The sequence below is a fragment of the Rhincodon typus genome, chromosome 13, assembly GCF_021869965.1.
Source record: "Rhincodon typus isolate 14 chromosome 13, sRhiTyp1.1, whole genome shotgun sequence".
NCBI classification, from domain to species: domain Eukaryota; kingdom Metazoa; phylum Chordata; class Chondrichthyes; order Orectolobiformes; family Rhincodontidae; genus Rhincodon; species Rhincodon typus.
This window is the reverse complement of record NC_063344.1, coordinates 18,186,331-18,202,929: the sequence shown is the minus strand read 5'-3', so window position 1 is coordinate 18,202,929 and position 16,599 is coordinate 18,186,331. Positions and strand designations below refer to the sequence as shown.

The following is a 16,599-nucleotide window of genomic DNA, read 5'->3' as shown; positions in this document are numbered from 1 at the left end:
GATGGTGAATACCCGACAGGAGGTGGCGGGGGGGTGCAGTTGAGGGAGGAGATAGCATCAGAGGGAAGGTGAGGAGAGGAAGATTCCAGAGAGCCATGGGTATTTTTGAGTTGTTGTATCTTGTGGGCCTTGGTGCCTGAAAGAAAAAGTGAAAGTTTCTTGTTGGCACAACAAATCAGCCAGAGGATGAAGTGGAACTGTGGAGTGGTGCAGCCCTGAGGCAGCACATTGCGATGCTGTTGGACAGAAAGGTTGAGAGCGTTGAGAGTGTGCATGTGGCGCCGCATGGCACTGAGTGTGGGTCTCAGGATACGGCGAGAGCAGCTGTCTGTGGAACGTTGAACATCACGGAGATACCTGTTATCCTGGGAGGATTCAAAACATGAGGGATGAAACTTCAGTTGGAATCCATGTGGGGTGAGTCTGAGCCGGCGGCAGTCTCTGAGGAATGTGATATGGCTGTGGAAACGAGTTTTAGCAAATACCTGGTCAAACACCAGGAGTGACAGTGAAATTAAAGTCGTTGGGCAAGAAGAAAGATTGGAATAGAAATCCCGTCGGAGAGAAGAGCAGAACTTCTTCAAGGTGGGCATGCTTAGAAGAGATGTGGCACTGAGGTAAACACTAAATAAAAACCGAAAGAACTGCGGATGCTGTAAATCAGGAACAAAAACAAAGTTGCTGGAAATACTCAGCAGGTCTGGCAGCATCTGTGAAGGAAAAAAAACAGAGTTTACATTTCGGGTCCAGTCACCCTTCTTCAAAACTTCAGTGTTGCCGGGCCAAACTTCTAGAACTCCCTCCCTAACAGCACATTAATTGTCCCTACACCGCAGACCACAGCAATTCAGGAAGGCATTTCACCATCACCTCCTCCAATGTAATTAGGGACAGATTATAACAATTGCTGGCCTTGTCAATGATGCAGGGAAGGAATGAGAAATGCTGGCTTCAAAGTTGAACTTGGATCCTAGAGAATGGTATCTGTGTGTGCACATCAGTTGCAGAGAGAATTGAAACTAATTTAGGGGAGGCAATAGCCTAGTGGTATTATCGCTGGACAGTTAATCCAGAGACCCAGATAACATCTAGTCACCTGAGGGTGGAATCAAGCCCGAGTTCATGGTGCTGTGAGGCAGCAGTGCTAACCACTGAGCCACCGTGCTCTTGTAGCCACTCCATTTAGATGGCTGGTCAGTCTGGTCCATGGTAACCCCTACCTTGTTGATTTAAAAAATGACACGATCAATACTCACTCATCTCTATCCACGTGGATAAGGAGAACCACCAATTCGATTGGGACAACACCAATATCTTGGGACAAGCAAAGCAGAGACAGACACGGGAGTTCCTAGAAGCCTGGTATTCCACGAAGAAAGCCATCAGCAAACATACAGAACTCGACCCCACATACACACCATTGCGAAGGAAAACCGGAAGTGAGGTAATCCAGCTCAACAGCCTCCAGAGTTTAAAAACCAGGCAGGAAAACACAACGGCGCTTCATCGGAGGCTGCACTGATGATGTTACCCAGCAGGGTAATGAAACGTCTGTGGAACAACAAACCAGCTCAGTCAGCCAAGCAACCTCAACAGTGTTGATAAGTGGGAAGTGATTCAACAGTGGTACTGCCATTGGGAGATGGTTAGATTCTCTCCCGTTGGACATACTGCTTGCCTGGAAGTAGTATAGTGTGAATATTCCTGGCCACTTACCAGGCTAAACCTGAATGTTATCCAGGTTTTGTTGTATATGGACCTAACACATAGTACCTGTGGAATGGTGAATGGTGCTGAACACTGTGCAATAATCAATGGACATCCCCAATTCTAACATTTCATGGAGGGAAGTTATTGATGAAGCAGGTGAAGATGTTTACGTATCAACCCTATTGATCTATGGCAACAGTTTCTCTGTGCTATCGGCCTGTAATCCAAACAATTAATCATAATAACAGTCACACAGGAGATGGTTAAAACAAAACTTTAATCATATTTGCATTTGAAACATTCACATGTGACACATACATCATCAAAATTTACAGAAGAGATTATGCCAACATCCATATGACAGTATTCAAGCAGCACCATCTATGTAACACTTCCTGTGAAACCCTAACAAGCTCTGGTTGCGAGTGTGTTTGACCCCAGTATGAGGGGCTTTGAGTGTTCTGGCAGGGATGGTGCAGGAGGTAGTGAAGCGCAGACACAAGGCAAGGACTAAATGCAGAAATACAAAGTGGGGAGTGGGGCAGGAGGAAACAGCAGCATGAGGAGTTCCTGAGCTTGACACTCTGAGTGACGCTCAAACGGACTCTGTTCCTCGACACAGTAACAGCCAAATCCAATCAGTTGTTCCTTCCTAGGCACTGAGTCCTGTAAAGGATGTAGATAAAGCCAATCTGAATACCTCCAGCAGATGGGAAGTTTTCATAATCCCTCGCACTCTTACATTCAGGTTCATCGAAATGCCTTGTTGCAATATTTTGATGTAAATATCTTCAATTGCTTTGGAGTTGTCACTTTTGTTTTGGTGCCCCTTAGGGGCCCTCTGCCCTAATTTTGTTTGAATTGTTTACGGCCCTGGAAGAAAACTGGAATTTGCCTTCCCTGTTCCCGATTGAATCTCCTGATGTCGTTGGAAAAATCGATCAAGGGGGAGGGAGGGTTACACACTTCAGCAGAGCTCTCTGAATTTTCAACCGTGAGACTAAATGGATGGGATGTTTAGTGGCTTTCTCTCATGAATTTTCTTTCTTTGCCTGAATTCCTTGCATTTCTTGTTCTAACGGCACCAGAAATACTTGACAATCATTGAAAGAGACAGTTGAGAATGTAAAAAAATAAAGTTTCCTGTACATACATAAAACGTTTCATTTAGGACATTTCTTTTTATCTACACACTGGAAAATTGCACACTGTTCATTTTCTCATTCCCCATGCTCGCTCATCAGTTGAAAGTGCACACTGAATCCAAAAGGCTCCTCACAGACTTTTAATAAACACAACCCTTACACACTTGGACTGCACCTTACATCAGTCATGCGCCTGCGCAGTCTGAAAACAGCAGTTAGCAATGCCAGCAATAACTTCTGATGTTCTCAGTCCCACTCAGGCTGTTGCTTAAGACAAATTTTTGAGCAGCATTCCTGATTTGAGTCCATCACTTTCTGTGAACTTGTGCTGGGCTGTAAGGATTCCAAAACCTGCTCTCACCTTCATGTTAAAAAGCACAGAAGTGAGGCGGGGGGGGGGGGCGTCACTTTAGGGAGGGCCAGGGGTCACTTCATGTGCACATGAGACCACCCATGGCTCACAAGCTCATGAAATGACCCATTTGTCATGATGACAAATGCATGTGTTGGGAACAGATTGACAGATCACATTGACATCTCGGTGGTAACACTAAGCAGTCCCGGGTGAAGGATGGGCACAGGTTAGATGCAGCGTAAAACTTCCTCTGGTCTGCTGACATCCCTAACCTTATGAGTCCTATTGCCTGTCACCACATCTTTGCTGTAGTTCTGAAGGAGATAGCCAATGCCGTGCCAATGGGAGGGTACTGCAGTGTTGTGGCCCCAATGTTCACTTTGAACTCTGGGTCTTGGCTGCTCAACCCCAGTGACTACTGGACTTCCACAGCCAGCAGCAACAGTCAGGCATGAGCCCAGAGCCCAGGGAGGAATGGGGACTGACTCCACAATCCAGTCACCCTCAAGCTCCTGCGAGATCTGTCATGACCGAGATCAGGAGTGAATCCAATGGGATTCAAAATACTTTCGGCTTTTGTGTTCCTCCTTCCCCGCATGTCTAACTGACAAGGAACGCTCCAAAGAAGCTGGATCCATCAGCCATGTCAATCCAGCTGATGTTGCTGACAGTCACAAATATTCTGTCAAGGTACTTGAGTTCAAACAGGCCGCCCTGGTAAATGGAATGCAACTCAAATTCCCTGTTCTTAGCCCAGCATGTCGTCCTGGTGTTTTTCATTAAGAGGATGGGGTCAGGGTAGGCTGTATTTTTGTAAATATACTGGATCATCTGAGTGTTCCTGGAAAGTGGACTGGAGTCTCCCTCTCCTGCGATTTCACGATATCGAAAATACGTCTGAGCGTAGATATAATACAGTCCAGTTTGCAGGATAATCAGCTCTCCGTCTTTGTATTCCACACTATGCAGAAATGCCTGTCCTCGCTGTGGCTCCCACGTCTGTATTTTCTGTCCCTGAAGTCGTCTTGACAATGAATCTGCAACATTAACATGGAAAATCCTGAGTGACATAGGCTCAAGTTGCCTCATGATCTAGCAGCAGAGGCAAACGCAGCGCATCATGTCTGGGGTTCAAACGAATGAGAAACAATCCCATTGAAACAGACAGGATTCAGAAAGGGCTTCACAAAGAGACTGAGGGGCTGGGGAACCCAAACCACAGGAGACACAGCCTTGGGATGAGGAGTTGATCCTTTAGGACTTGAAAGAGAAATTCCTTCACTCCAAAGGGTTTTGAATCTTTAAAATTTCAGACTTTTGTGGATTGTTGAATATAGTTACAGATGGACAGATTTTATTTTAATACATCCTTTCATGTGATGTAGGCTTGCCTGGCAAAGCCACTGCTTGCTACCCATCTTGAACACAGTGGTTCGCTCTGTCATTTCAGAGGACAGCTAAGAAAGAGCTATTTTGCTGTGTGTCTGGAGTCACATGTTGGCCAGACCAGGTAAGGACAGCAGAATTCCTTCCCTAAAGAACATGAGTGAACCAGATGACCTTTAATGGCCACCATAAAACTGTACCATGCTCACCGTTATAGATACTAATTTCCAATTCCAGAGCTTATCTGTCTGAATTTAGATTCCACGGTGGGATTTGAACTAAATTGTAAGCTGGGCCTCTGGATGACTAGCCCAATGACCTTTCCACTATCACCTCTCCTCAAGGCCTCACAGATAGCCAGCAGGAAAGTGAGGTTGAGACATAAACTCAGCCATGTTGGTACTGAATGGTGGAGCAGGTTCAATATGGCCTTGTCGGGTACAGAGGCAGATTTAGAGGTGGGATCCTGCCTCAGGGTGATCCTGTTCGAATGGGTTCTCCTGACAGCTATCAAACATTTCCATTTTTTTTTTAATTTTCAGCATGCTTCAGGCAAGCCCTTCATTTCAAGAGGCTCACAAGTTTCCCTCCCTGCCTCAGCAGTGCCCATTTTTCCCAGTGTGACTACCATCCTCCTGGAGCTGTGGCCTCTCAGAGACCCACCCATCAACCTATCATCCATAACAGGACAGTGGAGAGAGAGGCAGCCAAGAGAAGATTAAACTTCTGACACGATTCTGACCTGTCCCAGTGCCCGAAGTTATTAAAAAGATAAAGATTCCATTCACGGGAGGAGGAGAAGGTCACATGGCCCATTCTATTAGATTACAGTTGATCCACATCCTAATGCCCTCTCACAACAAAGAACCTATTTTTCTCAGTTTGCAGATTTTCTTGGGAGTCCCAGATTTCTGTTCCCCTCTAAGTGAGGAAGTTCTCCCTGAATGGCCTGGCTTATTTTAAAGTTCTCTTAATCCTCGGAATATAAACCTAATCTACAGAACACACACTTTAATTTAAACCTCACAGCCTAGTAAGTGGCAGGTTCTTACTTGGAGGTTCAAAAATTTCCTCACCAGACAGTCAACCCTTAACTCAGCCTCTAACCTCTGTTGTAAACTTTCTTCCTCTCGAAGGTACTGATTGCAGTATCAACACATCAAACTTTACTGTGTTTCGTACTGAATTTTCCTGATGATTATTTAAAGAGACATTGCTTAATCTATCGTAAATAATTGTCAGCCCTGGACCAGTCAGCAATGTTCTCAGCTGTTAGTCAGGAGATTGTGGGCTTGAGACCCAGACCGCAGATCATCTCAGCTGACACTTCCGATGGTAGCTGTGAGGGAGTTTCAGTGAGGAAAATCTTCTTAAAACCAGATTAGTCAATAACTACTTCCACCAGCCCCCACCCTGGTCATTCTTTCAGGGAGCTTGTGTTGTGCAAATTGGCTGTCAGACTTTCCATAATGCAATAGTGACTATGCTATGCTCCTAATATACAATCATTGGTTGTAAATGCTATAAGACATCCTCAGTATTGAAAGATGCTACATATGTGCAAATATTTTCTTTTGTTTTCTTTCCCACACTCTTCTCCAATCTTCCTCCAGTCTACAGACTTTTATAATTCACATTTCAGTAACATAACAGAAGCTGGAGATTGCCATTCATCCCCTCAAACCTGCTCAGGCAATCAATACAACTTTCGTAGATCTCGCACTCAACTGCATTTTCCTGCTTATTCCATATCATTTGTTTCCCTTAGTTCCCAAAAGGTTCAGGATAAGCAGTTGGTCGTTCAGGACTGAGGTGAGGAGAAATTGCTTGAATCAGAGGGTTGTGAATCTTTAGAATTCTCTGCCCAAGAGAGCTGTGGATGTTTGGTCATTAAGTATATGCAAGACAGGGTCAGTAGGGTTTTAGACTTACATATAAGGTTAGGGCATGTGGTGTCAGGCAACAAATAGCTGAGTGATCGGCAAACTGGCTAAAAAAAAGGTCAGGGATTTGGAATAAAGGTTCATCAGTTTGGAGAAAGGCAGAAAGCAATCATCACTGCTTTGGCCATGGTTATTCACCATCTACACTGATGTTTAGAAAACGGGAACAAATTTAATATTAAAATTTGCAGATGATAGCAAAGTGGCCAACACCAAAGGAGATTGCAAGCTGTTGATTGCTACTGAGGGAGGTTACTGGTGAAGAATCTTAGCAGTCTCACCTCCCGGTGGAGTTGACTTGCTCCTATGATTTCCAGTCAGATGAGCTGCGATTTTTTGGACAGTTGGCTGTGTGCCTGACTGCGATTGAGTCAGATATGGAAGCAAACGAGACACTTCACCTAAAAGAAGAGGAAGAGATCGCACATTATCTCAGGGATAGATGTGGTGCCCACTTTAGCTCTATCCTTCCCTCTGTGCCTTTTGTGGAAAGTATAACATAAGTGGCTTGTCAGCAAAATTGAAGTGCATGAGATTAATGAGGAATGCTTACAAAATTAGCCAAAGACAGAAAGAAAGGAGGGAGCAGTGGTGAACAGCTGGTTTTCACACAGGAAAGAGGTACATCCTTGTGTTCCCTAGGGACTGGTATGAGGAACATATGGACAATAATTGCTGGCATAGGTAATGACATCTGCATCATATGAACACATATTAAAAACAAAATGGATATATATGTGGCAGATGAATTTTAGCACAGAGCAACGCAAAGTGATGGCTTTTGGTAAAAAGAATGAAAGCACACAATATAAAATAAATAAATTAAAGGAGTTCTGAGGAAAAGGGATCTGAGGTTCATGACTTACAAATCTTTGACAGGACAGGTTGAAAAGGCTGTTGAAAAATCATATCGATGAGATTGTTGGTTTTACAAAAAGAGGCACACAGCATGAACGCAAGTAAGTTATAAAAATAAACATTTATAAAATGCTGGCTTGAGGAAGGATGTCAAAGTATTATCAAAGATTGAGGATTGGCTAATGGACAGTAACTTGGATGACGGGAAGTCGGTGTAACATATCCATGTTTGTTGACAATACAGGATGTACAGGAAGACTGCCAAGGGACGAAGCAGCTTCAATGAGTGGCTGGGAACATGTTAGATCGAGTAGAATGTGGTGAAGTATGGAGTTGTCCACTTCAGAAGGGAAAATAGAACACAGAATATTTTTGAGGGCTTGATGGCTTCTGCTTAATCCTATATTTTATAATCTAAGGCCTCAGATGGAATGCTGAAGAGATCAAATACAGTAGGACCAGGGATGAGGCAATTTGGTTATACAGAAAAGCTGAAGAAACTGAAGTTATAGCAGAGAAAATTAAAGCCTTGAAAAATTCTTCCCACAACAGGAGTTGATTTATAAACCAAATACATAAGTTAGCCACAACTGTGGGCATGGGTGGTTGTCATCTTTGTTGTTTTTCACACAGGATCTGCTCTGTGTGGGTGTGCCTGGTCAGGTGACCCATGACCTCTACAACTGTTACAGAAATGTTGATACTTTTCCTGACCGTTGATAGAACCTCAAAATGTGAAAGCCAAGCTTAAATCTCGCCAGACTCCACAATTTGCAAACTGCAGGGCTGGAACAGACAGTATTCACACAGTCAGGGCTTGGGCAATCAACTTCCCGTCGAAACCAGACAGGCCTGGAACTGCCTGGCCCTGTGCTAATGGCCACATTGTTTCAGAACAAACTGTTGTTTCCAAGGTAGACAAATGGGAGGCTGGAAGAACACAGCAAGCCAGGCAGCCTCTGGAGGAAAGGAGCAGTCAACGTTTTGGGTATTACCCTTCTTCAGGACTGGACGTTGGGGTAGGGGGAGCTGCTGATAAAGAGGAGTGGAGGCAGAATGGTGGTGATATGTGCTTCCACCTCCAGTGAAGCTGCTCTGTTAGAAGAATGCTATGTAGACTTGGTGGCTCCCAGCACGGTAAGAAGCCAGAGGCACAGTGTAACAAGGACAGCACTTTACAGCTGAAGGTTCAAAACCACGTTCTGTGACCTTTAAATATGGAAAGTAGTCACCTCATTGGATCATTCTGCCCCCCTCCCGATGCTAATATTGGACACAGGCCACAGCTTGCTCTGCTTTTGCACTTTCCTCAACAACGTGTCTGGACAGATCACCTCAATGAGATGGCCTGAAGACCAGAACCAGCCCTAGACAAGAGTCTTTTCAGACAGACAGTTCGGATACACTGGTGGGGACCTGTGGATAGGGTGTAGCAAATCCTGGGAAGGGCGTGACAGAAGTAGGTAGTTAGTGTAGATTTGAGACTGTTCACTGAATAGTCTTATGAAGAGACTGATAGAGTTTGAGAGAGTTTATTTGAAGTACAATAGTAGAGTCTGATAAGTATTGCTTTTCTTCGATAAACTATTCAATAAAGTTGTGTTGGACCTTCCTCGACTCTTGTCCCCTTTGTTTATCTCACCGCGTAATGATAAATAAGAAGGATTACTGCAAACTGGCCAAGGGTTAGTCAGGATAGCACCCCCACACCACACCCCCAACTATAGGAAAAATGCTGCCTCCTCCACACTTCACTTCAGCTCTGATGAAGAGTCATCTAGACTCGAAACGTTAGCTTGCTCTCTCTCCATGGATGCTGTCTGACCTGCTGTGATCTCCGGCACTTGTCAACATGCCTTAAACTCTCATGTTTACTTTCTCAACATAGCCTGTATCGCTGCCTTGACTCCTTGTGCCCAGTTATAAAATACTGGTATTTAAAACATCCATTTGTAGGGTGACACATTGGTGCTGATTCTAGTTCAAGTACAGAACATCGCAGCTGAGTAAGGGTTAACTTGTGCACTGGGTATGTGAGTCTGAAAAATGTGGTCATCTTATACATCGCAATGATATATATGCAGTGATTTACAGTAATAGAGGTGGTCGAAATAGTGCCACAATAAATGACCCCCTTCTGTGTTGTATAAGTCTGTGCTAATAACCAAAGAATATGTTTTAAATGACATTGGTTAAGGTATAACTATTGACCAGGACACCTAAAAGAACTCCACTGCTCTTCTTCACAACAATGCCTTGGGGTCTTTCTCCCTCCACCTGAGAGTGAAAGCTGGAATTGTTTTAATGTCTTATCTAAAAGATGGTACTTCCTGCAGTGCAGCACTCATTTGGTGATCTATTGGAAGTGTCCGCCAGCCTATGCTGCATACTCAAGATTCTGGAATGGGTCTTGAAGACATTATCTTCAAGAACTCAGGGATAAGAACGTTATCTACTGAGCTGTGCGTGACATAACATACATGTAAGAGACTGACTTCAGGTGTAGAATTTTTTCAATACATAGAGTGTAAGCTCTGTAATGACAGAAGAAATTTATTTCCAAACTCACACATCAAAACAGAAGCAACTCATAACACTCCTCATGGAAGAAAATCAAAAAAGACTATTTTAAAAATCATTTTTTTAGAGAAGAGAAGCAAAACATACTTACCTTTTACAATTATAGACATGTCCTGTTCATATCGCTTGGATACAGTCTGTAAAAGAATTTAACAACAAAGTTAAGATTTTTAAAAATTATACGTTTCCAAATAAAGTTCTTCGCCTCTTTCACTCCATTGTTAAAATGTTTCTTAAAAGCAACCTCTCTAAACAAGCTTTTGGTCACCTGTCCAAAGCTCTCGCTCTTTTTGTTTGATTACAGTCCCACAATGCCAATTGGGAGGATTTTCTGTACTTAACACACCACACAAATGGTGATTGATGATGTTGTACCTTTTCTATCAACTGACGAATTTGAGCTCGGAACTGCCAGCACATCTCCTCATTGCGTCCTGTTTTCTCCCCATGAGGATAGTCAGAGAATTCTTCATCCACCATGGTATCAGTATGAAGATTGACAATGTCGTCCATCAGGCAGGCCATGTTGCTTTTTGAGAATGTCTCCTGTATCTGGAATGAAGCATGATAAAAGAGGCAAAATGAAGCAGGGCACTCTATATCTAACAACCTCTTCCCATTGCCCGGGTCCTGCCAGTCTAGCTCGTGCAGGTAACAAGCCACACCTTATATCCATCAATGTTCACAATTTCAATGGATTCAGGAGGCAACGCGTTCTGCCCCTTGCATATTCATCTGATTACGTGGTGGCTACTAACTGGGGTCTCACCTCTACTCACATAGAAAGGAGTACAATGCAGCTGAGGGATTCTCATAGATCCCATAGAATCCCGACAGTGTGGAAACAGGCCCTTCGGCCCAAAAAGTCCACACCGACCCTCAGAGCATCCCACCCAGACCCATTACACTACAACCCACCTAAGATCCATCAACACTACAGGTAATTTAGCATGGCCAATCCACCTAACCTGCACATCTTTGGACTGTGGGAGGAAACTGGAGCACCCAGAGGAAACCCACGCAGACATGGGGAGAATGTGCAAACTCCACACAGACAGTCACCCGAGGGTGGAATCAAACCCGGGTCCCTGGCGCTGTGAGGCAGCAGTGCTAACCACTTGCACTTGATTTGTTTAGTTTGGTTATTCAAAGAATAAAGGGGCCTTTTATGCAGGTGTGTGCTCTACATATGTTTAACTGTATAAAGGCTGGGATCCAACGTTCTATCTTTCACCACTCAGCTCACTGACAGGTTAAACAAATCATTGCAAGAATGTGGAAAGAAATTTGACCTTACTGATTATTCTACAGATAAATATCACACACAAATATGAAACCACCATCCAGGGGTTTATCGCACCACATCCACTACAGTACGTTCAACATTCATTCCCAACACCAGCGATGCACAGGAATGTGTACCATCTACAAGGTGTGCCACAGCAACTCACTCACAGTGGCAGTAACTCCTTCGAGAGTACCTTCCAAACCACCTGGAAGAGCAAGGGTAGCAAATGCCAGCAGCTGCCAGTCCCCCTCATGGGGGCTGTGGATCCCAACCTTTTCAGGGCACACTCCAATGAGACAAACGATTCCACAGCATATCCATGTATGTAAAAATAATTTGGGTAAGAAATCGAACAAAACATGGGATTCCAGATATCTGAGGCAGATACATAAATAATTAACAGCTCCAACACTAGTTGATAGGGTAGAATTTTCACAGCCTCTGAACAACATGGGCGATAGTGAGACATTATGGGATGTCATTGCAGGAACACAAGTAGTTGATGGGGGCACCTGGCACCAGCAGCTACCGTTTTCAATAATAGGCACCAAACCTCCCGAACAGATCAAAAGCATGACACAGCCTCGATGTCCAGGTAAAGTGCTGCTGCTTCCCCAAAATTTCCCATCCCACTTCTCACCCTGTCGCTATACACTGCTTGAATACCACTGCTGCAGGGAACAAGGCCAAGGGTTTGAAAGGGTTAAACCAGGAGGAAATGTTTCATAATGTTGTATTTGCTTGAGTACAGAAGATTAAGAGATAGTTTTTGGCATTTTAGGTGATTAAAGTATTTGATTGATTTGATAGAGCAAAACTCCTTATAGGACAGGACAGACCAGTTGCAGGAAGGATATCTTCCCTGGTTGAGGAGTCTAGTACTAGGAGACACATATTCAGGATACAGGATAGGCTATATAGCACTGGAAAGAGGAAACTTCACTCAGAAGGTGGTCAACCTATGAAATTTGCAACAGCAAGGCCAGGTCACCGAGTATATTCAAGAAAGAGATAGATGTATCTTTAGTTTTTGAAGGCAGCAAGGGGTATGCAGAAAACAGGAATATGACATTGAGGTACAGGATCTGACATGATCACATTGAATGGCACAGCAGGTTTGAAGGGCCCACTCTTGCTCCTAATATCTGTGTTTGGTGGTGAAATCCAAAATGGGGGTGGGAGGAGAAACATTAAGATTAATCTTAAACCCCAAACACAGGATGAAGTCAGGAAGCACTTCTTCACATATTGTGTAACAGGAATCCGTACTGCACTCTCTCAAAAACCTGTGTCTGGTGGTTCAACTGAACATTTTGTAAAGATTCACTTGGCTTTTATAGACAGGGATATCAAAAGATATGGAATAAAGGAAAATAAATGGCGTTCAGGTATAGATCTGCCATGCGGGAATTAGCAGAACAGCAACAAGCATTGAATGGCCTCCCCTTGTTCCCATGCTCCATTGACCCCAAGGTATGTAATTATAGGTTTACAAACCCTCAAAAGTTAAGCTGAACTCCAGCCAGTAGTTGCTTCAAGACTTAATTTCTCTCCTACTGTATGACTACTTGGTAATGCCTTGCACGAATGAGCTTCGCCCCCCAGGCAATCCATGTTTACATACAGAGAGAGCACAAACAGTTCCACATTGCTAAATCGTTCAGCTGTAGTTCTTACTGAAAGCCATAGAACTGTTGAACTGTACAGCACAGAAACAGGCCATTCGACCCACTGTGTCTGTACCATCTCCTGAAAGAGCTACCCAGCTAGCCACATTCTCCAGCCCTACCTCCAGAGCCCGCTAAATTCATTACTTTCAAATATATGTCCAGCTCTGTTCTGAAACCTTGTACAGAAGCTGCCTCCACCGCTCTCCCATTCCAAATCCTAACAACTGTTTGAGTGAAACGTTTCTCCTCATCTCACTCCTAGCTTTCTCGACAATGTTGAAATTGTAACCTTTAATTACTAACATTCCATCCAGTGGAATCAGAATATCCTTCTTGACCCTGTCAAAATTGTTCATAATTTTGAACATTTCAGTAAGGTCACCTTTTAATCTTCTCTGCTCCGAGAAGAATAAGCCCAATATCTCTCATATTTCCTCCTACCTGAAAACCCTCTGCCTAGGATCATTCCAGTAAATCTCCTTTGAACTTTCTCCAGGGCTTTAATATCCTTCCTTAAATAAGGTGCCCAGAACTGAAGACAATACTCCAAATGTGGTCTGACCATTGACTTGTAGAGGTGTAGTATCACTTCCTTGGTTTTAAACTCTATGCCTCTAGCTATAAACTCAGGATCCTATTAAGCCTTCAACTATTGCAACTTGCCTGGCCATGTTCAGGGAATTATGCACATGAACCCGAGGTCCCTCTGCTCCTGAACGCCACTCAAAGTTGTACCATTGAGCCTGTACTCTCCATGCTTTTTCGACCAAAATGCATTACCTCACATTTCTCTGCATTGACATTCACCTTCCGGGTGTCTGCCCATTTAGCCAACTGGTCAATGTCACTCTGAAGTTGCTCAGCATCATCCTCACAATTCATTATTACCCTTAACTTAGTATCTCTTCAAATTGATAGATTTTGCCCTCAACACCCATTATAAATCAGAAAATCTCTTTCAAGTAGGAATTTAATAGTTAGTATATCTGAGCTTTTGTGAAGTGGATCATAGGCTACTCCAAGCTAATGGTCATGATGCCAGTGCTGGGGGAAAGCTGCACTGTTGGAGGTGCCCTGGATAAGGCCCTGTTTATCCTCCACAGGTGAACCTAAAAGATCTCAGAGCACTGTTTTGACAAGTGCCTTGGAAAATATTTATCCTTTAACCAAAATCACATTAAATTAAAATAGCGTTACAGGGGCTGATGATGCATTCCAGTTACTGTGGTACCCATCAGTTACAGAAGGTGTCAGACATACTCAGTATGTTGCCTGTCCATGTACAGTCAGGTGCAGATGAAACCAGAAAAGAAGGTCCCACTGCCTGGATCTGTGAATGACTGCCTTGACCAGAATCAGGAACAGAGCCATCAGCAAGTGGGGTATGTGTGGCAGCAGATGTCCAAAAAACCCCTCAACAGAGATTGGAATGGCCCAACAGGGTTTTACCACAAGAAGGATCAAACCTTAGGACTACAGGACCTGGGGGGGTGCTTGTGCACAACCCACTGAAGATAGCAGGACAGAGGGAAAAACTTGTTAGAAAGGCAGATGGATTTATAAATAGAGAAAAAGCAGCTGTCACACTGTATCCTGCACTCTGTTCTGTTACCCTGATGCATTTGTATAATACAGTTGGCCTGTAAAGCACATAAGTCAACATTTTTTGCTGTACTTCATACACATGACAGTAATAAATCAAATCAAATCAAACATCGAGTACAAGAGCAAGAAAATTATGGGTGAACCTTCATAAAACACTGATTTGGCCACAAGTATAGTATTGTGCCCAGTTCTGAGCATCACACTTTCAGCAGGAGGTGAAGGATGCAGCAAAGGTTCAAAAAACAGTTTAACAATGTGGATCTTCAGTTCTGAAAAAGACAAGAGAAAGATGGGTCTGTTTTCCTTGGGGAAGAGATGGTTGAGAGGAGATTTGATCGAGCTTTTCAAAATCATGATGGTGCTGTCGACAGAGTAGAGAAAGAGACACGGTTCCCGCTGGTGGAAGAATCGAGAACCAGACGACAGTGATTTAAGGTGAATGGTAGAAGAATTAAAGCTGAGATGTGGAGAAACTGTTTCACACAGCAGCTGGTTAGGAACTGGAGTACGCTTGCTGAGAATGTGTTGGAAGCTGCTTCCATTGCCACTTTCAAAAGGAAATTGGTCAATTACCTGAAAAGAGAAACTTTGCTGAGGTGCATGGAGGGCATGGGAGTGGTATGAGGTGAACTGTTCTGGCAGGAGACCAACACAATGGGCTGAATGGCCTCCTTCTGCACTGTAGCCATCCCATAATCCAGATTTGTCACAGCTTCGAAAGTGTACCATTAGCCTTGAAGCCATTCTGAGTTTGTGAGAAGTGGTGCCTCTCATGTCATGTAAGTTCTGTCCCTGTTTTTGTTTTTACTGGAATATCCAGCCTCGAGCACAAACTCAGCGCAGTTACAGGTAAAACTTGCTCACCAGGTCTCAACAGATCAAGGGAACCAAACCAGAGATCAGATTTCACAATAAAATTTGCAATGTTCCATAGAAAGCATGCACAGATATAAGAACTGACAAATATACAGCTTTTTCCACAATCTCAGGGGATCGCAAAGGCCTCTGCAGGCAATGACTCTGAGTGCCTCCCCTGTTCCACCTCTCTCCTGCCTCTTACCTTGCTTTGACTAGGTTTCTGCTTACCTGACCTACTAGTTTCTTGGCAAAGTACCAAACTGTGCTTGATAATCACTCCAATAATGCATCTATAGAACTACAGCATGGCACATTGTTGTTGTTGTAATCATTGCTGTACTGTAGGGTAACACAGCAGGAAATTTATGCACAGCTAGTTCCTTCAAACAGCAACATAATAATGAACAAATCAATGGTTTTTGTAATGCTGGGGGCTGGATAAATACTGACCAAAGCATTTGTTGCTGCATTAAAATTACCATCAATTGTTGTAAATATCCATCCAGTTCATTAATGTCATCTAGAGAAGGAAATCTTACCCGGTCTAACCTGCAATATGATTCCAGACCCACAGCAATGTGGTTGACTCTGAGCTGCTCTCTGAAATGGCGGAGTAAGCCACTTAGCGCGAGGGCAATTAGGGATGAGCAATGTACACTAATCCAGATCAACCCACCAGCCCACCCCCAACAACATCCATGAAAAAGCAAAAGGAAACTAAAAGGTGCTAATCTCTTTAAAAATGCTGGGCAACCCTTTTGCTATGTACATGTGTATATGTGCTAGTGTGTGTTTGTATGTCTGTATGTGATATGTGTGTGCCTGTGATATGTGTGTGTCTATGTGTGTGCGTGTGTGTGTGTGTGACAGTTGGTGTGTATGAGAGAGGATGCATATGTGCCTGTGTGTGTGCATGTGTCTGTCTGTGTGAGGGTTTGTGTGTATGAGACAGCATGTGTGTGTGTCTGTCTTTGTGAGGGTTTGTGTGTATGAGAGCATGTGTATGTGTGTCTGTCTGTGTGAGGGTCTGTGTGTATGAGAGCATGTGTATGTGTGTCTGTCTGTGTGAGGATTTGTGTGTATGAGAGCATGTGTATGTGTGTCTGTCTGTGTGAGGGTTTGTGTGTATGAGACAGCATATATGTGTGTGTGTGTGTGTCTGTTTGAGGGTCTGTTTGAATGAGACAGCATGTGTGTGTGT

At 43.7% G+C, this 16,599-nt stretch overlaps 1 protein-coding gene across 2 annotated transcripts in view; it reads right to left on the bottom strand.

The window, feature by feature from the left end:
- Positions 1-1,968: 1,968 nt before the first annotated feature.
- The window catches only part of LOC109938453 (tumor necrosis factor ligand superfamily member 10-like), a 34,045-nt gene continuing 19,414 nt past the window's right edge, over positions 1,969-16,599 (bottom strand). The window contains exons 2-5 of one of the 2 annotated variants that reach the window (XM_048604709.1): positions 10,353-10,529; positions 10,069-10,114; positions 6,821-6,940; positions 1,969-4,247 (exon numbers count right to left, since the gene is read on the bottom strand). In XM_048604709.1, coding sequence (XP_048460666.1) covers positions 3,811-4,247; positions 6,821-6,940; positions 10,069-10,114; positions 10,353-10,529 — 780 coding nt within the window. In that variant the 3' untranslated portion in view covers positions 1,969-3,810. The remainder of the gene's footprint in view (positions 4,248-6,820; positions 6,941-10,068; positions 10,115-10,352; positions 10,530-16,599) is intronic. The other variant, XM_048604710.1, reaches the window with a different exon arrangement.